The sequence below is a fragment of the Lichenostomus cassidix genome, chromosome 1 (assembly GCF_008360975.1).
Source record: "Lichenostomus cassidix isolate B80296 chromosome 1, HeHo_3.0, whole genome shotgun sequence".
Lineage (NCBI taxonomy): Eukaryota > Metazoa > Chordata > Aves > Passeriformes > Meliphagidae > Lichenostomus > Lichenostomus cassidix.
In genome coordinates this window covers 61146885-61171041 of record NC_139479.1, presented here as the reverse complement: position 1 = coordinate 61171041, position 24157 = coordinate 61146885, and the positions used below count along the sequence as shown (strand labels likewise).

The 24157-nt window shown below is 34.7% G+C and overlaps 1 protein-coding gene across 9 annotated transcripts in view; it reads right to left on the bottom strand.

Moving 5' to 3' along the window:
- The window catches only part of LRCH1 (leucine rich repeats and calponin homology domain containing 1), a 117289-nt gene that overhangs the window by 17435 nt on the left and 75697 nt on the right, over positions 1-24157 (bottom strand). For 3 of the 9 annotated variants that reach the window (XR_014851933.1, XR_014851935.1, XM_085059828.1), the window contains 8 exons: positions 21766-21802; positions 20986-21099; positions 18878-18925; positions 17633-17702; positions 11793-11900; positions 7783-7892; positions 4236-4373; positions 2459-2536 (listed from right to left, as the gene is read on the bottom strand). Coding sequence is in view for 5 of the 9 variants with exons in the window: in XM_085059828.1 (XP_084915954.1) it covers positions 2459-2536; positions 4236-4373; positions 7783-7892; positions 11793-11900; positions 17633-17702; positions 18878-18925; positions 20986-21099; positions 21766-21802 (703 nt within the window). In the remaining 4 variants the exon portion in view is untranslated. Of the gene's footprint in view, positions 1-2458; positions 2537-4235; positions 4374-7782; positions 7893-11792; positions 11901-17632; positions 17703-18877; positions 18926-20985; positions 21100-21765; positions 21803-21906; positions 21997-24157 lie in introns of all 9 variants that reach the window. The other 6 variants (XR_014851934.1, XM_085059836.1, XR_014851942.1 and 3 more) reach the window with 4 other exon arrangements.

The following is a 24157-nucleotide window of genomic DNA, read 5'->3' as shown; positions in this document are numbered from 1 at the left end:
TTCTGGGAATGTCATTTTGGTCCAAGAATTGAATGCTGAAAACCACAGAAGTAAGAGACTATACACATGCACAGCATAGCAATTACTTAGCTATTTTCTTGTTTTCATTTTACATGACCAAACAGGATATTTTTCCAAACCTGTGGAGTTCAGGAAACAGCATGTATTCTATTCCTTAAATAACTGAAAACAAACCAACATGAATTATGACCATTTTAATTCCTTTTCAAACCCATTCAGCAGAATTTCAAGTTAATTCTTAGGAACTAGACATGGACATAACTACCACAGAAAAGCCCAATACCATGGGTATATGGACCCAAAAGTAGAACCTATCACTTTCCCACATAAGGTGCTTGTTTAAAAAAAAAAAGAATTCATTCACTGCAGTCCTTTTCCTGGTTTCTCCAGATAGTTAGGCACTGTACAACTCATCAATCTGAAGCAGCATAAGCATGCCAGCTGTATTTCTTTAAAAACTTTGACAGCTGATGTCATATTTGCTATTACACAACTTTGAATTCCTAATCCAAGTCCCTGCAACATACAGCAAAGTTCTAGCATCTAGAATTCTAGTTCTAGCTAGCTCCACAACAGGATGCATTTTCACAAAATATAGCAAACATATACATTTGCAAATTACCAACGGCTAATCAAACAGAATATCCTCAGAGTACTTAAAACCTATTGTAAGTTTACAATTGCAAGCAATTCATTTAATGTTTAAGTGAAGGAGTTTTTCCCTTCAAGAGAAGTTAATGCTTATTCAGATACATAAGGATGGTTAGTTTACAAATCAGGTGGGTAAGATGTGGGCTTTGAGCCCAAGCCTCCATGCAAGTCTTCAACAAATAGACTTTATTAAAATTTTTTTAAGTCTTGAAGAATTCAACACTAATTTCAATGAAAGGATTAAAAAGGAGGGGTAATAAATATGTATATTGAAAGACGTATTTATAAAATATCAAAAAGGTATTTCTCCAGAGAGCTTACTTATAGAAATCCAAAATTTTAAAAAAAGTAAATTTTTCAGAAAGATCGCATAACAGCAATGAAAACAGCTCTTGGCCTTTTCTTTCCCAATAGGCTACAGCCAAGAAAATCTGACTTGTATTCTATTCATAGATAATTTACGATGCATCAGAAAAATTTGGGGGTAGCTTAACAAATACTCCATGTCTGCAAGTCCACAACAATGAGACTTTAATCTTCTCTGAAGTGAAATTTTACCTTTAGTATTAAATCATTCTAACATAATAAATTACGTAACTACAAGAACTAAGTGAACCATTACAATTTAAGAGACCCAGCCACTACATTGAATTGTCAAATTAAATTTATGATTAACCATTCATTTGAACTGTAAGAAAGTCTCCCCCTCAAAATTCCTACAAATAGCAAAAATGATCTGTCACTTTTGCTGTCATCCAAATCAAGTGCTAAAATATAGATAAAACAAAGAATTCAAATTGGAATTCTTTCCCAATGTGAAATTTTTGCATTACCATCTGCTCCCAAAGGGGATGGTGGTAGAAATCACACAAAATATCTTTTCATTCCAGCATTCTTGAAACAGACTAAAAAGAACTCAGCCTTCATTATACTATCATATGTAGGCATCAGTGAAAATACATAATGCAATTTTCCTCTGTTCAGATAAAAAAAAACCTTGTATAACATTTTACCTTCTTTTAAGGATCACGTATTTGAAATTTAACTTTTTCTTAACAGGGTCTTCTATGCCATAAAGGAGTCTTTGAAATAACCCCAAGGCAACTCCAGTATTCATTAAATTAGTTATGAAGATGAGAATAAATTATGAGTGCTACCAGTCTTAAATGAAAAGCAAAAAACATCAAGCACTGCAATTTCCCTGCTTCCATCTCCTGAAACACTTATACCTACATTATAGAATCTTCCATATACGTAGTTTCCATACTTAACACACAATGTTTTTCTTCAATTCATTGCAGAAATGTTTCAGTACAAGAGATGAGTCTGTTATTAGTCACCAATGCATAGAGTACTTAACATTGTAAAAAAAGGAAATATTGCAAAAAAAAATAAAATAAAAAACTAAAAGGAATGACATTCATATTCTAAAAGCACGAGGTAAGAAGGCAGTTATGTTGTGCAATGAAAAAAATCAGCAAGCTTTCGGCTACTTACATAATATCTTATATTATCATAATTACCTATTTTCCATGGCAAAGATAAGAAGGTATTAGAGAGAATACTGAATTACTTCTTTAACACAAAACTTGCAATTTTTAAATGTTATGAAATAAGCCATTTAAGTGCACTAAAATAGTATGAAACAATACGATTTAAATCAATTTTTAAATTCTGTGTCCTTATTGCTAAAAACCTGTAGTTCACAAAGTTATTCTTCAGCTTTCGTGTAATTAAGGTGTTTTCATTTTTGAACATCTAGAAATGACAGACTTAATTAAATTACCTCTGGTATCCCCAGTTTTCTACATGCATCCAAAAAGTTTTCCACATTTCTCCTGCATTTGGCCATGCTAAGTTTAGGCTGTAAAACAAACAAACAAAAAAGTCTATGGCAAAAGAAGTCAAAAATATTCATTTGGTCAATTCACCTATTGCATTATTCTTGTACAGATGCATCATTTCCACATTTCTCCTGATAACAATGCATAAAATTCGCCTCAACTTTTTTTCTACTATTCTAAAAAACATCTTGCCTACAAATACAAACTGAGTACATACATCATGGATGCCACGTGCTTCTACTTAGCTCTAAATGTCACCAGCACATTTAGATCTCCATTTGTTCAAACCCAGCTAATGAGGTTCTAAAACCTACCTATTAGAAAGATTTGTAACAGACATCATTGATGCTCTGGACAGCAAAGTAACTGATGAAGGATTTTAACATACATCATGGAGATCAGACTTAGCTGTAATTAACAGGCTCACTCCTTTTAAATGTTTTATGTGCTCACAAATTTATAGTAACTCTACACAATATTAATGGCTCTGAAGAACAAATTTCCCATTACTTTAGAATCTCAAATTCTTCTGTAATTTGTCTCACTCAGGACTATTCACCAAATACTTACAGGATTACCATGTTACTAAAAAGAAAAACCAAAACTCCTCACTGTTCTAGTTTTTCAATACCGTGAAACAACAACATTAATTCCTGAATAATCACTTAAAACAAGAATTCGCTATAGAAGCAAGGAATTCAAAGAACTAATTTTCTCAGCTAAAATAATTTGAAGGCTGTTTCAAGGAAGAGAACGCCAATATAAAGTTGAAACAAAATGAAAAAGAAATTAAAGTATGCGCTTTTTGTTACAGTAAACACCACAAAATATTTCTTTTAAAACATCAGCATGAAGAGTTTTTACCCCAGAAATTCAAGTTTGCATATTTTTGCAATGTCACATTATTACCAAAGATAGAAATTATTTTAAATCAAGGAACAGCAAGAGAAATTCCACCAGACCATCTGAGAAAGTATCTTTTTCTTCAATCTGTCTTCTATGGAAGTTCTTACAGATTGCCTCCAAAATCCATATGGTATTCTCAGAATCAAGTATCATGGGGTAAATGGGAAATTTTTACCAACATGTACTTTAAAAAGAGAAAAGGCAAATAGTCTGAAAACACACAGAACCTCTTCAGAACCAGACTGTTACCAGAAATTTGGAGCAATGATCTAATCAAGAAATAGACATAAACAAGCAGAGAACACACAAGTGTTTTCTTAAGTTTCAAGAAGTACACACAGAGATTACATCAGTTTTATGTCCTGAAATCTTCAGGTCCTTAGATTTAGGCAAGCCAATATTAAATCACTACAGTGAAATTTTCTGTTCTGTCTGCAGGCAAAAGGAATCATCTCTACATTTAACTCAACAGGACAAATATGCTAATAAGTGTTTTAAGTGCTTTAGTAACATGACATCTGCAAAGCCAGACACTGCTGAAGCTAACCTCTCATTTTTTCAATCAACAAATGAGGGGCTTATTTTCTTTTTAGAAGGTACACTAGAATAAAAATTTGTAATCAAAGAATTTCAACAGTTCTGAACAAAAATGCCATTATGAAAATATCTGATCTTGTTGCTATATCAGAGAAAGGCAGGATAACTTTATTATCTGTAAATGTGCTTGTATGTATATGCATGCATACACAATATACATATAGATGTATCATATATAAAAATTAATGAGCATTTGAATTTGCAAACACAACTTACTACTGCTGGTGAGGGGACATGAATACTCCCGACAGACCGAGGGCGAACATGATTTACCAAATGGCAGAGAACAACACCATCCATCAGAGCTGATCCCAGGTCTTCAGGCAAACAAATCTTTAGTCTTGTTTCTATGTTCTGCAAAGGAAGAACACATGCACAGTTTGATACAGAAATGGATGAAGTGGAAAAAAAGGGAATAAATATGCTTATTTCTGGCACATAGCCAGTTCTGGAGTTTTGATTTACTGAGAAACACAATTCCTTTATATAACTCATTTTTTAGAAACTAAAACACAACCTTCTTTATTCTGTGTTGGTCGCTGAATTACATAAACTTCTTTAAAAGAACTCAACACTTCAATGTTGCTGCCACAATATGCATATTCTTTTATATACAGATGTACAAAACCACATCTGTATCCAAGTAGCCATGTGACTGAACTGCAAGTCGCTCCTTCCTTTCACTATTCCCCCAAGTCTTCTACTTATCCGTCTTAAATTATCAACAACACATCGAAACAGAACTACATTGTGTTAATGACTGTCCAAGCAGAGAGTAAAAGGCAATCTTTTCTTAGCAGCCTAAAAATTACTCAGGAAGCATTAGTTATCAGAAAAATAGGTAAGGGAAAGAAAAACATTCAGGTGTAAAACAGAAATTCTGGATACCTGCTAAGAAAAACAGAAGTCTTAATGAACAGAATTTGATATGACAAAGTAAAATACTTTTGAAAATATTTAAGAATTAAAAAAAAAAAACCCCAAACCAAATAGATTGTTATATATGATGAGTTTCCTGAATTGTGTTCCAATCTTGAAAACATTCCAACTCTCCACTTAAGAGAAAATTGCTCCCATTATCTTTAAATAGATATTTCTTATCCCTAGTTGAACCTTTTAATGTCCTATTCTCTATTAATATGTTACCTCAACCTATACTGGTTGGATATGAGTATCTATAAATAGAGAATTCTTTTTAAAAGAAAAGTAATAAATAGGTTGGAAGGGATTTTTGAAGGTCACATAATCTAACAAGTGACACCGGAGGCCTGGTTAGTTAAGTTTTGGATATCTGCAAGAATGGAGAGCCCTCAAAATCTCCAAGTAACTTTATTCAGTGTTTCACTGCCCTTAAGGCAAAGAATTTTCTCCATCTAACTACTTGAAATGTCTCTCTCTGCAATTTGTGCCGCTGTCTTTCATGGGTCCATTGTTCATCTTGGTAAAGCCTGGCTTTACCTTCTCTTTTACTGCCCTTCAGGCAGCTGAGGACAGTCATATGATATTCTCAGCACCCTAAAGCAAGAAATCCAGTCGAAAGGAATCCAGCTCTTTGCTTCTTCCTCATACATCCTTTATTTGAGTGGCCTCACCATTAAATAGCTTCCACTGAAGCACTCTGGGGTTTCACTATACTTTCCCATTTTTTTTTTACTAGACACACTACTGAAGTACTTGGATGTAGGTTTCACAAGCAGTAAACAGGGGAGTGCATGATGTTCATTAATATAATGTTTTGTTTTCATCTTGATTCAATTCACAAATCAGAAAACATTTTTGGTATATGAGATAAGTACATAAATTAATACACTTTGAGACTGTTTTTCCAAAACTTGTTACAAAAAGATTTGTATAAATTAATGAATTAAAAGTTTATCTGTTGGAACACTGACTTGTCTGTTGGGAGACTATTCAGCATAGATCAGGGTACGCTTCTTATAAGAGCACAGTGCTTCTACAACACCAGCTCAATGCCATTTCATACTGGAGTTAACGTCTCTATGGAATCTCACTAAATGCTAACTTACCATGAAACAATTCAAAAGCAAAATTTAATAATATATATATTTATTTATTGAGTAAAGTATAAACTTAATGACTTAGATGTTCTGGGCTATTTTCTTGTGCAGTACATAATAAAAGGCTCTGGTGGTTACTAATGTCACTAAGGGAGCCAGTATAACTCAGTAAACTTTATTAATTTTAAAATCTCACTATGTGCTTTCAAACACGGTCACTCTTCTCGCTCCTGTCACCGCTCTTTGACTTGTAATCAAACTTCTCACGTGAAACAGAAGCATTTTCATTCCAGGACATGATGTTTCAGGGTGAGAGCAAAGAAAGATAGTGCATGGAGCTGAGGGTCAGTAACACATTAAATCAGTATTACAGGTAATACCTAATACTGTGTAGAGACATCCTTATTACTTCTCCACAATCATACCTGACATGGTGAATAACCTTGTTCCACTTTTCACTGTGAGGATTTACTGAACTAATGCACAAGGCAAGAATCTTGGCTTTTTTAGGAACTAGGGGACTTGCTACATACTTGTGGTAACTCTCAAATGAAATGTTAAAAATCTGCATTGATGCTGCTGAATACACTAGGCTCAGAATAACTACACACTAGTGCAGTTTATTACTGCTACTTCTATTTTCTTCCCCATTATCAGTAAGTCTGTCTTATCTAATTCCGGCATCTTATCCTTCTGGCATCATTCAAGTTTAGAGTTTAGTATTAACTACATTCTATCAGCTATGTTAAATCTTCAACAAGATCTGTTCTGTTAAAAAAAAAATCAGTTAGGTTAATTCATAGTTAAAACAGGTGAGGGCCTGAGGTAAGACAATGAAAATCCAAAAGACCACATCATTCTACATTAAAAATCCCACCTTTTGAACACTATTGGGTAAAGAGAAAAAAGTGAACCCTCTTGCTTTAAAATTAAATAATAGAAGACACGCTATTGAAAACAAATTGGTAATTTTTCAGTTAGCCATTCCATGAAGTTAATGAGACAAGAATGAATTGTCTTGTAATTCAGCTGTGACGTGAAAATCACCTATCACTTTCAGGATTTGCAGTGATACACTCTGTTCTGTTAACATAACTGCAAATGTTGACAAGTTATGACATTGCTTGCCGCAAAGTTTGTCATGTTTTTAAGCACAATCAGGTGTCACACAAACAGTTCTACTAAGGCATTAGTTGTGTAACACAAACCCTATGCACCAATTTTTCCATCAGGCTCTAGATTCTATGTTAAAGACAATGTGTCAGGAAACCACTTCTGTATTCAGATGTTCCAGCAATGAAATATTGATTTCATTTCTAAGAAAGACATTTCAAGCATTAGTTATCTACTTTCAGCTTTAACTAATAAATTTCCCTATGCCTTTTACAACCAAAACTGAAGATTTCTCCAGTTGTTTGGAAAGTCTTTGACCTCTCTCTCTCTCTTAAGTGTTTCTGATTAAATTAACTAAATCATTAATTCCACCAGTGCAAGGCATGTTGATTAACTGTATGTTGTTCAGGTAGCTCCCATTATTATTTACCATTTTTTACAAAATCTTTTCTGAAGTACAGACATCTGATTGTGATAAAGCACTTCAGCAATAGTCTCATCAATGTGATTTGCAGAGGCAATATTGCCTCATTTAACCTTTCTTATATTTCTCCTACTTAGACAACTTTCCCAAAAAAAACTTCAGAAAGACATTCCATCAGAATAAATTAATTCCACCAACACTCACATACCTCACGTAGCTGTTCCACAAGCTCTCTCTCTTCTCTCATCTGCTCCATTTTCCTTCGAATTGTGAACTGCGGGTCTATGGATTCCAAATTTCTTTGTGGTCTTAAGAACACTACGATTTTCAAAAGGAGAGATTTTAGCTTAAGAAAAAACACTTAGATTTATTTATTCCTAAATTGAGCAAAATCCTTAGGCACTGTCTCCAAGCAAAACCAGAAAATTTTTTTGTCCTTAGGAGGACAAAACCTGAAAAATCTGATTTTGGGTTACAATCACGAATGGCTATTTTCTGGATATTGCTCTGGACAGCATCCTGAAGCATCAGTAGCATGGATAATTTGTCATCCAAATCCTAATCTGAACTGGCAAGTTTTGTCAGATGGTTAAGCACTCCCAGTGTCCCTTCGAGAGTCCAATCTGTACAACACTTTGTATTTAACAAGGTGGGAAACACTTCTTATTCTTTTAAGAAGAACTCTCTCCTAACAAGATGCTGAATTGTGTAACAAGCTGGGACAAGCTTCCTACACAGAACAAAATGCTTACTAGATAAGGTAGTCCTAAAAAAAAAAATTACAAAAAAATCACCCACCAAACAAAGACAAATGTAGGAAGACTCATCCATTCAGTAACTGCCTACACTAAAAAGCTGTATTGCAAATGCAGCACTGCACAAACTCTTGGCAGCTCTCCTTCCTGCCAGTCCTGTCGACGCTATCACTTTGCCCACATATAGTTTCTTGAAATAATTACATGACATTTCTGCAAATACGCACCTCTACCCTCTATTTTTGTGATCAGTGACTGCTTGGAATGGTTTGGAAGAACAAGAAGACGTACAGTCAAAATGCAACTGTCACCTGTTTGTGACTTTGTTTGCCATCTCAGACGAATCTAGTCATGAGGAATCTCACCTGTGTGCAGGCTCACCTGCATGCAGGCTGCTTAAGGAATGAGATGATTGACCTAAACTACTTCTCTAGCCAAAGGGACAGACAGAGCACCTATGGCACTTCAGCCAAAAGGCAGAGAGTTCTTTCCCCTAATTACTATGAAAAGGAGCTTAAGGCAACAAATTCCTTGCATATCTTTAGGCTACTCATCTGAGACATCAAGATAGAATAAACCATGGCCAGTTACCAAACTTGCTTCCTTCCAGTATTTGACTCACACGGTCCTAATTTAACTTTTCTCAGGCAACTGAAATTTGCTACATTGCTGTTAAATCAGTGATTTCTGGAATGCCATATTAAATGCTATTTGACAAACAGAACTGCTTTTAAATAAAAAACCTAGTATTATAGTTTTATATTAGTAAACTGTATTCTTCATAATGTCATCAGGAATCCCCGTGGCAGTGGGAGAGCATCCCGCAGAGGATACGCAGGAATGAGAACTACAGAGAGTAACTGCAGCTCAGTTCCCTTCCCTAGGTGGATTACTCATCTTCATCAGTGTCACCATTCAGAAGGATCTACACACAGGTGCACACATCATAAATAAGAAACCACTCTTTATACTGACATGTCACACAATGCATGAGAATAGCAGAGCCATGCCTTCAGATGCAAAATGCTCACAGTTGTAGTGACATTTAATGTTTGGCTTTGTAGAAGGCAAGCTGGACATTTGGAATTGAATTCTATATTCAAAGTAGAGTGTATGAATAGATCCTTGTTTGCTAACATTTTGTAGAAAGGTTACATGTGACTATGACTGCACGTGCCCAAATATATAAACACTGTTAGAACACACATATATGGTGAAAAATACCTAAAATGTTATTTAATTAATTGTATCATTTAGGAAGGCTACAACAAAAAAAATCAAATCCCAAGTTTTTCAAGAGCAGAAACCCTTCTGCTCAGGACTTCTATTAACTGCAGAACTGTAGTGTATTTTTGCATTAGCAACTCTGTAATAATTTACTGGAGACTGCTTCTAAATTTTTAAGAGGTGAAATAAAAATCTCTTATCACATTAATTAAAAACAGTAGTTGCGATTTCTAAGATTTTCTAGTTCATTGTACAAGTCTAATAATTGAGCTTTGCTGCATCTCACAGATGAAATAGCTAGATAAAAATCCTTCTTGAAGAGTAAAAGCATATTTACTTTAGCACATTCTAAAGCATTAAGTATAAAAGTATTAATTATTAACTAGATTTTTTAAAAAGTGTTCCCATACAAGAAGTTTTGGCAGTCCTAAGTGTTGCTTGCTTCTCAGCATTACACACAATATCCAGCAAGGGGAGCTCATACCTCATAAACACTGGAATGTCTTTTTTTTACTGTTTCAAAGAGTCAGTTTCTGCTTTTTGAACCCATGGTCAAGCCAGGTTACTATGTAATGCTTGTTCCAATAATTTTGTCTGAAAGTATTTTGCACAAGTGTCAACAAGTTAGATAAGTAATAGTTAATAACACAGTATGTATTCAATGTATCACTGTCAAGGACGAAATTCCTTGTGAAAATTTTCATTTCTACACTGAGTTCCAACGCACTAAGTGCACTGTTACTTTCCACATCAAGGAATCAGTGTACTGACTACTTAGTCTGACAACAATATCCTTCAGGCAGACCACAAAATCACTTAACCTGACTAAAAATAACAGAAAAAAAGAAAGTTGGACTGACAGGCAGAGATTAAATCAGGCCAAAAGTTTATAGTTACATTTCTCTTTGATAGATTTATCTAAATTTAAGTCATAGAAATGCAACAGCTCCAATTAAAAAAATATGCAGTTGTAAAAGCACTGTCTACCGTAAGAGCCCAAGATAAAAAACACTAACATTTACATTTGGCTTAATTTGAACGACAGGAGGCATCTATCTGTCCCAAGTCCACAAGCTAGTCTGTGTCATTCCTTTCATTTACAAGATTAAAATAGTAACAAATGTAAGTTAACACAGGTCAAATTCTGTACTGATAGAAGCACCTCTAGGTTTCTCTGTTATATCATTCATCAGTGAAATGTTAGCTTCACACCACCATGAACTAAATTCAGTTTCTTCGACTTATCAGTATCAGAATTCTTATATTCCACTCATTTCCCTTATGGAGCTGATTCCTTACATATGCTGTCTTTTATGGTTTTATAATCAAGAACAATGAGGCAAATAGTAAATATTGTCAACTAAACAACTGAACTAAGAAAGAAATGCCCCGTGTGAAGGGGCTTCAGTCCTGATGTCTTAGGTGGTACAAGTGTGACTCCCGGAGTGGTTTCTGAATAGTCAGACAGGAAAATTTCATTAACAGTAAGCTAAATGTTTGCATTTATCATTCAGTATTTTTAGTCTTGGTTTCAATCTGATGCTTTTGACAGTTTCACCAACTTTTAATACCTAAACACCCTTCTAACCCACAGCAACTGGAAAAACATGGTCCACTTTGCATATTAGTGCTATGTCTCAGTACACTATGACAATAAACCCCTGAAGAAAAACAAAAGCAGCAGTAACAAAAGTCCACTAATGTGCTTGACCTTTACTATGAACAGCTTACTAACAGTTTCTATTGGACAGAAATCACTGTTTTTGCTTAGCTGATTGTTTCAGCTTTGTTTCTTTATGGATTCTTCTATTAAGTTAGTTATGCACCTGCACCAATAAATGCAGATAGAAGCAGGATATTTTAATAGTCAGTATCTTTCAAAAGTAACAAATTTAAAAAATGCAGAAGATATGGCAACAAAATTAACTGCTGTTTGAGTACAACTTTTATAAACTGTTGAAAATGGAGCAAGTAAATAAACCTACACTGAAAATAGTTCTTGGAATTAGTATCATGGGAAAAGTTGCTTTGCCAGAATTGAAAACGATGAAACTTTACTCATTGACTTTTGACACTACACATTCCAGAGTTAATTAAAGTACATCCTCTGAGGTACTTAGTCTTATAAACATCCCCTGAAGAGTACTGTATTTTGTCCTTTGCCACGTGGGGCATTCACCACATACTCATGTTTCTGAAAACACAAAATCAAGGAAATGATATACAGAACACCTACCATTGTCACTGTCTCCTTCAGATGGGATACTGTAGCTAAAGTTGTCCCATGTTTGTGCCTGTGTAAGTGTGTTGAAGGAGATAGGAGGAAAACTGAGGGATGGGTCTGCTGGAGGGGAGTGATAACCAGTCCAACCACGGTGGTAATAAGGACCGGAGTGGGGATAAAAGTGGGCAGCAGCATTTCATATATGGCGTTAGGATTGTATGGTAATGGCAAAGATGTAATTCAAAGGTGATTAATACAAAATGCATAAATTTTGAGAAAAGAATGAAAGATGGTGCAGAATAAAAAGAACGAAAAGTTAAATGTTAGTACTTGCAAATTATACATTGTATGTGCAGTTAAGGCTGTTAAGCTTAGCAAGATCATTGTAATTATAGCACTTCACAAAACTTGTTACAATCAAATTTTAAGAAAAAGTACCCATAGATTTTACATTATAGCCTGAAAAAAACCTTGACTCTGAATCAGAAAGTAAATATACCAGCTGCAAAGTTTCAATATGAAACTTCCACAGAATAAGAATTTTGACATATTTGTGTAACTACATAAAAAGAACAATTCTCACAAAGACAAAGAAAATTTACACATCCCAATGGAAATATTACTACAATTTCCCAGCTGATTTTGGAAGTTGCAACTACATTGTCATTTGGATTCCCATTTTGTTGAAGGATCTTCTGTAAGTACATGTACCACAGATGTCTCCCTTTCATTTTAATTCACTTAATAATAAATAAAGTACTATTTATTTCTTGTTAACTCCCCCAACAATATATTCAAATCTACAATGGGCCCACCACACTATGTAAGTACTGGTCCTCCACAACTTTTACAGGCTTTCCAGGGACTAGAACAGGCATAGAATCCCCACAAAGGGTGATTCTGAGTTTGTCAACAAGCCTTGGCAATCCTGCACCATGGATGGTCTTCTACCAAACCTAACTTAATTAATGATTTGAAGGGGGTCCCTGAAGCACACAAAACTGTACATTTCCACAGAAGATACAACAGTCTGGAAACTATTCAACAGATGACTATAAAAGCATGTCATGTCTACAGTTCATGACCACCCATGAGCTCATTATGGAACTAAACTTGGGCAGCAATACAGCCCCTGTTCTCCCTATCCATTCTGCCTTCTCTCCTTCAACTAGTCACGACAGCACTTCTTACTGTTCCTCAAATCCTTTGGAGGAAATTTTTATTCCTTCCCCACCACATCTATTCTGCACTTCCGTCTCTTGTCTTGATTGTGGCAAGGATTTCTGGCCAGGCTTTCCTCAAACCTGCATTCTACAGTGTTTGAGAGCTGGATACTGACACCCTTAAAATATCTGCTTCCTGAATCTGCTCAGCACATCATTCACCCTTTCAAAGCTTCACACTAGTTTCCTATTTTTTGACAGAGATTTAAATCTCTTTTCTGCCTTTCACAATGATCCTGCTCCTCAACAAATTCTTCTTCTATCTGACCATGAAGTTCCTTACCACCTCTGCAATAAAAATTATGAATTCCCTCATTTCTTGTTTTCCTACATGTATCTCCATGTTTATCAACTGAATCCTACACATAAGCAACATTCATGATCTTCAGACTAAACTAGAGATTATAAACTACCTCCGCTCAAAATGCTAAGCCGTAAACACAAATAAATTTAAGATTATTGCGTAATCTTAAAAGCAACTAAAACCACTTTATATTAGAAGAAAGTCCAAAGTAAACTTTCAGTAAGCACACAAAGTCCCTCTTTTCTACCATTCCAAACTAATATTCAGAAGGAACTTAATCATGTAGGATTTCTCCTTCCCACAATTTTGGAATCTGTATTAACATGATGATAACTCAGATAGTGCCACATAAAACTTCACCTTAAACTTCTTTTCAGAGTTCCACAGCTCTCTCTCTTTAGACTTTTCCCAAGGCTGGGTCACTGCTTCTGGCTATTGGGACACCAGATCAGCTGAACCCAAGAGTCAGCACAACTTAAACTCTGAGCAGAGTCAACACTGGGTAACAGGACACAGATTTATGGCAAAAGATAAACAGTCTGACTCTGGTAGCAATTGGGATTCTCAACTATTTTCCAAAGTACACAGATAATGCAGCTGGGGAAGAAAACAAATGGAAGGAATAAATATCCAGAGACTAGAAAAACAGTGACTAGCACTCAAATGAGAGAAAAATACTGTCAAGTTTCAATGATCATTATGTGTTCCAACTAACTTGAAATACAAGCAAGTCTACCATAGATACTAACATTGTGCTTCAAACTCTCTACAAGTCACCCAAACTGAAGGCTCTAGATTCACAAGTAATACTATGCTATGTAAACAGTTGCAAGGGAACAACTTCTCACTTCAGAAAACAAAATGCTTTGTGACTTCGAGTTTTGTCAGTGCTTGTTTCAGCCTCTGACAGTTCAAATTTTTTTGTCTGTATTGCTGTCACTTTGTTCAGCAGAAACTAAGAAACACAGTGACCTAAAAATGGCACAGAACAAAAGCAAAAACTACTCCAGATTGCAAGATGTATTAGTAGGTGTTCAGACTTGAAGATCTGGCATGTTAAAGATACCATAACAAGACCTTGGCAACACTCAATTTCAACCATTAGCACCACTCTGAACATTTTAATCAATTCACGGATGAAGGAGGGAGAATTTAAATCTATTAGCTATTTTGAGTGGTTTGTTTTTAGAAAATTAATGCACTTCCTGAGAGCAAAACTACAGCACTAAGAAAATTATTGTTTCTTTTCAATGGTATTTTTTTAAGGTTTCCAAAATTAATGTGAATTTGAAAAGTCCATACCCTCTGAAAATACTTAAAATACAGAAGGAAATAATCTGAAAAATTTAAAAAACTTCTGTTTATTTGCCTTCAATGTAAACTTCTGACCCTTGAAAAAAATCTTTCAAGAAATCTAAGAAATCTTCCAAGAATTCTAATCATTACCTTTCAAAACATTTTCTTTGGGTACTTTGGGTTCTTTCTGTCAGCCATCAGATAAGTATAAAAGGACCTTCAGTCCTGAACACATATCAGTATGTACTAACACAGAAGTTTAAACCACTGTGGTTTATCCTCTGGAAGCATTTTCATTTGTGTGTCTAGCTGAAAAAAACAGAATCTTTACCAGAAGTCTAGAACAGTTTACTTTCACCTTTCCAAGAGATATAAACCATTATGAAACTATGAGGAGGGAAAGTCAAATAGAAAGCAACATTCATTTTAAAGAGATGAAAATTAACACAGTGAAAATAAACTCTCAAATTTCCAAAAAAAATATGGTTGCATATATTTTCATTGAAAATTTGCCACTGTTTTTTCCACAGAGCATGATGGACTCATTTCAGTTAGAACACTTCAATGTTCTTTCAATGTTGCACTTTGATTTAAGATATTTATAGAAGCAACTAATTCAAATGCAAGCTCTAATGAATTTAAATAGTTAAAACTCTTTAAGGCTATTCAACTTCATTAGAGCTTACATTTCCAGTAAGTTTTAACATTTCCCCTGAGGCCATTAAGAACTGAAATGAAAAAACCTATTAAAATAAACTAGAAACTAAGATGAAAAACTTTCCTGGATCACAGAATTCTGGACCTCTGCATTAGCTCAGGTCTATGACAATAGAGCAGCATATAATTAACAAGTACAAATTCCAACCAGTGATAGAATGGCTCTAAAGCACAAAATATGCACAAAGTTTTCAAGCAAATACAATGAAGAAACTACAGACCTGTCAAGCAAACCAGCTTTAAAAGGAAAAACATGCAGGCTTCACAAACATGCCAGTATTTTCAGTCATGTACTACTTCTATCTGTAAACTTTTCTTACATGTTAACAAAACAGAAGATGAAACAATATGCAGCTTTACTATGCCTTTGCAAGGTTTCATTTTGCTGCATGGTGCTACATAACTAATATACCGTATTTTTATCTGAAACTGGATATAAAGTTTTATTACCGCCAAGTTCCCCTGTCTTATGTTATAAATTTAAGGTAAAATGGCTGAAAGTAGATGTGATCAGGTGAGAAACTGCAGTTATAGGTCTCTCTTAGTGACTGTAGCATCTCATATGGAAAAGAAAATAAAATCAGGGGAAGAACTGTAGGACTTGTGCCCATCTGGTCTTGAATCCTGTCACTCTGAGGTTTCATTGCAAAGGACAGCAAACATTGCAATCCAGTCTTTCAAGAAATTCTCTTAAGAATTACTAGGCTATTTTGCCCTGAGCTATTCTAGTCATTAAGTACAGGAAATCTGGGCATGGATATGACAAGATTCAGAAGTGCACGTTAAACTACTAACAGTTGAACAAGAAGTCAAAATCTTGCATATTCCTTCTTAAGGCAGCTTCAGCAGATTTCACTGGTAATGGCAGCTGAAATCTTCAGCAGCAGATTTCACTGTGGGCTCAGAACAGTGAGCTCAGAACAGCCCACATCCCGTGAAAGCAGCAACATGGCATGGGGGCCCCTTTGCTTTCACACATCTTTTTCCTAGCAGTGATATTGCAATATTGCCTCTGGACTATGCAATGTTACTCAATGCTTTATTTTCAACAAATCCTGAAAGGACCTATTTGCTTATCATTTAACCCATATTGTAAATACATGTAGAAATATCAACATTTCTAAATCATCAGGAACAAGACACAGCCAGAACTTAGTATTCCAACAGCCTAAGTAACGCAACTCAACAGATCTGTCCAACTCTCTATCATAACTATATGACAAACTTAAAGTATCTTCCTTCATAAAAAAAAAGCTTTCTACCACTTTAAAAAATAAACAACAAAAAACAACTAAATCTATGGGTACAATTTCAAAAACATTTTCACAATGTTTCACAAGCAGTTTCACAAACTGCTGCCATTATTGCCAAGTATTTTGTTATGGAAACTATAGGCTTGTAGGGGTTTACCAGCACTTGATTAAAAGCACTCATGGTGAATGATAGAAACCTGAACTATGGTCTTAGGATGCTGAAACATACTGAAAACCTACAGCTATTTTTTAGAGGTGACATAATATGACTTATTATTGAATACCTCAGCACAGAGAAGATAAAAACTATATTAAATCATGTAGCTACTCCTGTTTTTAAAGGAAGCTGTTATCCAAGTCATCAAATACATCTCTAAGTTTGGGAGTTTTTTTGTTGTCACTTGCTTTTAGGTTTTGCTGTTTTGCTTGTTTGTTTTCAAATCAACTGCTGCTTGTTAAAAGTCTGGTTATGCAGATACTGTGCATTGCAAATTCATTGAACTCAGTTGCTGGCTGAAGTAAAGATCTAACCTTCCAATAAAGCTTGATCTTTACTCAAGCAAAAGTACTGACAGAGTCAATGAAGTGAAAAATTCAGAGCAACAGAAGTGTCTTCCAAAATAACCTAGTTATTGAAATATATTATTCAACAAATCTAAACTGTACCACTACATACCAATCAAGCAAAAATCTTACTTCAATTAGTATGTCAGCAGACATGATAAATATGTATATATACAAAATATGTGTAGTTATATCCAAACACATATTTTTAAAAATATACATACATATAACTTTATAAAACAACCAATTCACTAGCAATGGATGAAAATTGATCCATATATAATGTGCCAAATACATACTCCTTACAAATTCAATCTTGATTCAAAACTAGAAAACCTTAAAATGTTCTAAGCTTCTTCTAACTGTTGCACAGAAAATGTTACATTGCTTACTTCTTAAGGGGAGAAAAATAGAGATATCTAATAATAACAGAGATGGAAAAAAACCCAAAACCAATGGTTTCTCACTCAAACACAAACTGGTCTCTCATATTACCTGATCGTGGCTTCAGGCCAAAAGGGATTGTGGTGTTTGTAGTAGGAGACGTTGGACTTTTATCCTTATTCTGTGTAATTCAAGAAAATAAAACAAAACAATAAATCAAACAAACCCAGAATGCTTCAGCATATTTGACTACAGAAAATATAAAAGTTAACAACACTGCACACTACAGCTATTCTACCATAATCTGATGACAATATAGCCACGAACCTATGATAATCTCCCTTTTTTATTGCGTCCTATTCCTCTGCTGGAAAAGATGAGTTTTCGACAAAAGACAGCAAGATATTTCCCCTAGTTATAAATAAGCTCAATCATTTCTCAGTGTTCTCCTATGTCATCACTTGGTTCCATCAAACATACATTTTGTGGCAGAGTACATTAACAAAAACAAAGCAAAGGCATGTTTTTTCCTTAGACACGTTTGTTTCTTTCACAAAATTAACTACCATTCTGCACGGTATTTTCAATGTAACACTGAATTCTGCATTAAAAAGAGGAAATTAGGCATATGCCTCCCCTGACCCTGAACTAGGCCAAGAGTTGCAGTAGGAAGGATGAAGCAGCACCATATAGGAAAAGGGGAGGTATAATTATCATGGTAACACAGCAAGTGTCCTATGACCAAATGCCATAATGGGAATCCCAATTAAATAGTGATTCCACTGGGAGCTGGGACCTACAGAAGTCCCATCAGCAAGACTGGTGGAAGGCAGCTGGGTGCTCACGAATTTGCAAGATGCTTATGCCTAATGCCATATAGAGGGAGAAGCCCTACTTCTGCCCAAAAAAAAAAAAAAAAAGTCTCTATAAGGAGCTCCATGCGGTTTTTCCCTTTCGCACTAGAAAGCTACAGGATCAATAAAATCAGATTTCTCTCTGAAAACTAATCAAGGACATGACACAACTGTGCAAAAAGAAATTGCATCGAAATCAATATAAAATCTTGGTGAACAAGGAAGAACTAAAAAAAGAAAAATTAAAAAAATGTGTCAGAATGAAGAAAATGTAAAAAAATTAAATGTTTCATACTAAAGTGCATAACTCAGAAGCTGATCAGAATGTATATTTTTATATCCTAGTAAATCTCTGAGATGACAAGATTAAACCACATGCCAAACAAACCACATACACAGTTCTGACGTGCTCAGTTATATATTCTGAGAATTCAGTCATGTTTCATTTAGTATATGAAACATTCATATAAAATAGATAAGAGACAAACAAATGACATCTTACCTCATTGTGAGAGGTGTGCCCACTCGTGTTCCAAACAATTAGATCATTCTGCATGTTTGGAAACCAAAAAAAAAAAAAAAAAGAAAGGAAAAAAATGCAATGGGATATTTTACTAATTATAGTCAGATACACATTAATACTTAATTCTTTTTCTCACTGAAACCATTAATTTGCATGAATAATAATTTTATTGCTAGCTGAAGAACATTTTAAGAAAAGCATGTGGAAACTATTCACACAGATTTGTCATTAACTTTTTAGCTTCAATACTAAGGGATTATATCTGCATTTATAACATTTTAACGTTTGTTGGTTAAAATGCAGCATATAATATTTTAAAATTAAACTATCACAAAGGTTTAATTTGCAAATATAGATTTTCAATACAGATTTGAAGAAAGAAGTATTCTGTAAGCAATTAAATTTCTAATTGCAACATAACATACCTTTTGTTATCACTTCTGTATAGTTACATTGGAAACATGTACACCACATCGATAAATACGACAGAAAATCATTAATTCAGCATCAATCATAACTCAGCAGAAAGGCAACAGGCATAAGTAAAAGCAGATTATAGTTCAATTCAAACAATTTCCTTAGGGCCATTTTTTTTTTTAATTCACAAAAAATGGAAACAAAAGAGAGTGCTTGGAACACTAGGTCCCAACAGTCACAGAGCTTTCCAAAAGTTAGCAAGATGGGAAGGAAGATTACCCACCCATTTTGCCTCATGAGCTTTCTTGGCCACTTTTCAAGATTAAAAAAAAATTCTGCAGCTTTAGACATCTTTCATAATATTACCTCAACCACTGTATTACCTCGAATAAACTGAGAGAAATCTTATTTATCTGATCCCAGCCGGTTCTACTGGGGGACTTGCATGGTTGAGCATTCCTATTTTATTCTAGTCAGAATTTTGAATCTATGCTGAATTGAATTCATTTAGTAACACAAGCAGCAACACAAGTGCTTACTGTACTGCACAAAACATAGCGTGATTAAAAACTTGCTCTTGCAGGATGCATTTCCATTTCACAGAGTGTGCCTAGTATTTTCACCTGCATAAGACAGTCCAGATCAGACCCCCACAAGTGTTAGGAAGATTTTGCTTCTTTTGAAAAGGTGAATTAGTGGTGTGTCTTTGCTAAACAGCTCATAAAAACACAAAGACCACACATTTTGACACTGAATTAGCCTTATCTGTTAATCTCAACAATGAAGCAAGATCTGCTCCAAATAAAGTGTGCTAAATCCAATGTACAACATTATAACAAAGGAGATTAATGAACTCAGTTTTTTGACATTTTAAAGAAAAAGAATGGACAAGATTAACAAAGTCACAAGTTTATCACAGGAGTATTGGATAGTAACGATGATTATACATAAGAATATTTGAAAACCATCAAGATAAGCAAAAAAAATATTTCTGGACACAACAGACAATATTATGGTACTGCCAATATTGGCAGCATCTTGCTATTTTGTTGTCACAATCTGCTTTTGCAAAGAGCAGTCACAAAATCCCTATATAGCAAGTTCTGAAGTAAAAACATATGCCCCAAATATTTAATTATTATTTTAGTTCTTAATTTCTGGATCACTACAGTGTACAAATCTTAAAATATTTATGAAACTTTAAAACTATCACCTCAACCTATATACAGACTGTTTGCAATATTAAATAAAATAAAAAAGCTGCTGTTAACATAAACTTAGAAGCTTATATAACTATTAGAATATTTGGGGTGAGAAGGGAAGAGGAATAAGGTATTTCATTTTCTTGAAAATCTAACTTTGAGATAACATTTTTTCCAAGGGAATGAAACCCCTGCAACTACTATCCTTTACATTGGATAAAAATACCTTTATTAAATGTATTATATCAGTTTTTTTCCTAAGGGATAGGTCTTAATTAACTTTCTATTTACAGTCAAGCCTTGAGACCTTGAGATGCATGCTAAGGCAAAAAAAAAAAAAGGAAAAAAAAAAAGTCAAGCTCACTCCCTGCAGTGGGCCTAAGCCCATTATCCCCACTCACAAATTGACAGAAAGCAATGATTCATTCCAAATGTTTCCATATTTATTGTGTCTGGACACCTCCATACCTGGCTCAATGACCATTTTTCACCCTGTTCACAAGTTCTCACTTCAGGCTTTGCTTTCTCCATAATCAACTCCCTTCTCCTCTGGAATTCTAGCTCTTCTTCAGCATTTTCTCTCTGTAAGATAAATAACTATTCCATCTGTGCACCACTGGAAACAGACTTTTTTTTTTTTTTTGCACAGCATTACCTTGGAGTATTTCTTACAAATACTGTGATGAAAAGCAGACAGAGAAGTAAATAGATACTGTCTAAGCACAGTTTCGGCACTAACAGGTGGATAATATAAATCTAAACCAACTACTTCATAAAAAAGATCAGTTCACAAGACAGGACACAGAGCAAATAAGCAACATATATCACACCCTGAAACTCAACCCCCATAGTTTAACTCTTTAACAATAGTGACAGTACCCTGGAAAAACACTAATTTTTAGCTTACAAAATATTTTGGGGTTATCTTTAATGAATATTCTGTTTTCCTACACCAAAAGGTGAAGAAAGGGGGTACAATGGTGGATGCTGATGCATAGCTGAACTGGCATACAGGGAGAGAGGAAGGGGAAACTAAAATAAAGAAGTTAACTGATAAACACAGAAAAATTTTACACATACAGAAACACACAGACAAAAACCCCCAACTAACAAACAAACAGAACCCACAACGATCCCATAAATATGTTAAAGTATTAGTTTTGTCCTTCAGCCTACTTACTTTACCTTCCCTACTTTGCAGATTACTAATTGATAAAATTTTCTGTAACAATACACTGGTTAACATACCTGACCAAGAGAAGACATCTCCATCTGCATTTGACAGCTATGTATAAAGACAAAGGTAAATATGTAATTCATTGTGTAGCAACTTGAACATGATGCATCTAACAAATACATTTTTTTTCTAAAGAATGCACATAAACACACTTTACTGTAGACTCCTGAAATTCTAAAACTGTTGCTGGTTCTGTGGGATACAGATTCACAGCACTGCTCTCTGAAATATCCATGCTTAATCTGCAAGATTTGAAATAAAAAAATTGCACTAGGCTATAGCTTTGGAAGCATTCTGTTCAGTATTTAATTTCAAACAAATGGATACATGAAATACTTTCATAGTTATCATTTTAACCTGTTCAGTGCCATCTCTTAAGAGCTTTTGGAAATGCCTCCTGATGCTTCAGTTCAGTCAAAGCAACATTCATGGTTTCATCTGCAAAGTGTCACCCTGAGCAATGGCTTGTATCAAAACAAAAGGACCTGTTTACTACCAACAGCCACGTCATTATCTACAAGACTGCAGATTTCAGTATCTAACCTCTGGAACCCAGAGTCCACAAGGAAGCCACAGCGCTGCCTAGATATTCCCACTTAATTTACAGTGGCCGAAAATAAAGCAGTGAAATGAAAGAAACAGAAAATGAAAGAAAGAAGAAAATACAGGGAAATGAATAGAGAAACACAAAGCAAACATCTGAAATGTTAAAAAAAGGTTGAATCTGAAATCTTCTCCCTACCCAGAAATCAAATGCTGTCTGTGTGCAATAGGGTATGCGTATTTTAAATTCTGCAGAACACTAAAACAACAGTAACTGGACAAGCATTTTACAAGTTTAAGAATGACACCCACTAGCAAAAACAGCTTGAACAGAATTTCAGTCAGTGCACATTAGGTGTGCCAGCATCACCAACTGCTTCAGTCCCCTGCAGTGTTTTCTCTTTAAAACTCCCAAAGAGCCTTCAGTGTGAGATAAGGATAATCTTGGCTAGAGTTTGTTATTTTAACTAGGTTATCCTGAGTAGGCCACCAGAGTTATATTAATGCACAAAGGAAATGTCTTTGGGAAAAGTTGTAATGCTTGACATGCTCTAGGTTTAAGTAAAAAAGCAACTACCAGTTTTGTGCATCTTAAACTAAGCAGCAACAGAAGCATTTAAATCCCTTCATGGAGCTGGATAAACACTAAACCTCCTCAGTATGAAAAAAAAATCTCACATTGCTTTATATGAAAGCAAGTGTAAAACAAAATGCCATCTAATTCAGTAATTATAAAAGAAATTATGAGGAACCCATGGCCCAGAGGACTGAAAGTCTATAGCATCATTTGACAAATACTGGGTGCCCAGATATATCTTGGTGCTTAGGTCTGGGTGCTAACATACAGGAGGCATATATCAAAAAGCCTATGTGGAGCTCGGAAAATTAAAAATAAATGCTCATATTTTAAAGTTAGAAAAAGAAAGTGAAGCCACATACTGTAAAAGAAACAGAGAAATACAAACATGCATGACATGATTAGCCAAGTTTAAAAGCCATTTTTTCAAATTTACAGTAGTGTTACTTATGAAAGTACATCTACACACAAACAAAACCCCAGATTTTCTGTGTTTTATTGACCTTTTAAATTAAATAGAAGTATTTAAATAGGCAGGAAATATTAGGGCGATGTTTGGAAACAAAAAAAAAGACATAATTTATTAGGCTAACAACTAAAATATTTTTGCTGGTGCTTTTTTCCACAACAAACTTTTTCCTTTTTAACTACAACACTCTTCCAAGTAATAAGCCTCAGATAAGATACAGAAACAATGGTACTAGGAAGCTAAAGGAACTAAAGAGATTTCCTAATCCACATTTTATTAAGCAAAAATATTTTTGATTCAAATATTTAATATATGATTCAAGAATTCAAGTACTCTTTACATGATGCAAAATAAAGCCAGCTAACTCTGTCTCTAGAAATAACAGGACTTAATTTCTGTCCTAAAAGTACAGAAGTCTGTTAGGTGAAAAAGCAGCTCAAAATAGGCATTTAAAGTAAAGAACAGTGTAGTCATGAAAGCAAACAACTGTCAAGGGAGGAAAGAGAAGCAAATATACTTAAGGCTGAAGAGACAAGGAGGTTTCTAATGTTCAGAGAAATTAAGCTGTAAACCAGCTACCTCATAGAAGTAAGAATTAAAATAAGTTTTGAAATGAACTTAATTTCTGAAGGTGATTACACTAAGAAAAGCAATAGCAAGCATCTGGACAGACAGAACTACTGAAAACACTATTGTCAGACTTTTCCATTAGGGCAAGCACGCACTTTCTTTTAAACACTTATTCCTTTGTTTAGCCACAGATCCAGATTCATTCCACCTGACTTTAGCCACTTAATACAGGCACCTGAAATAC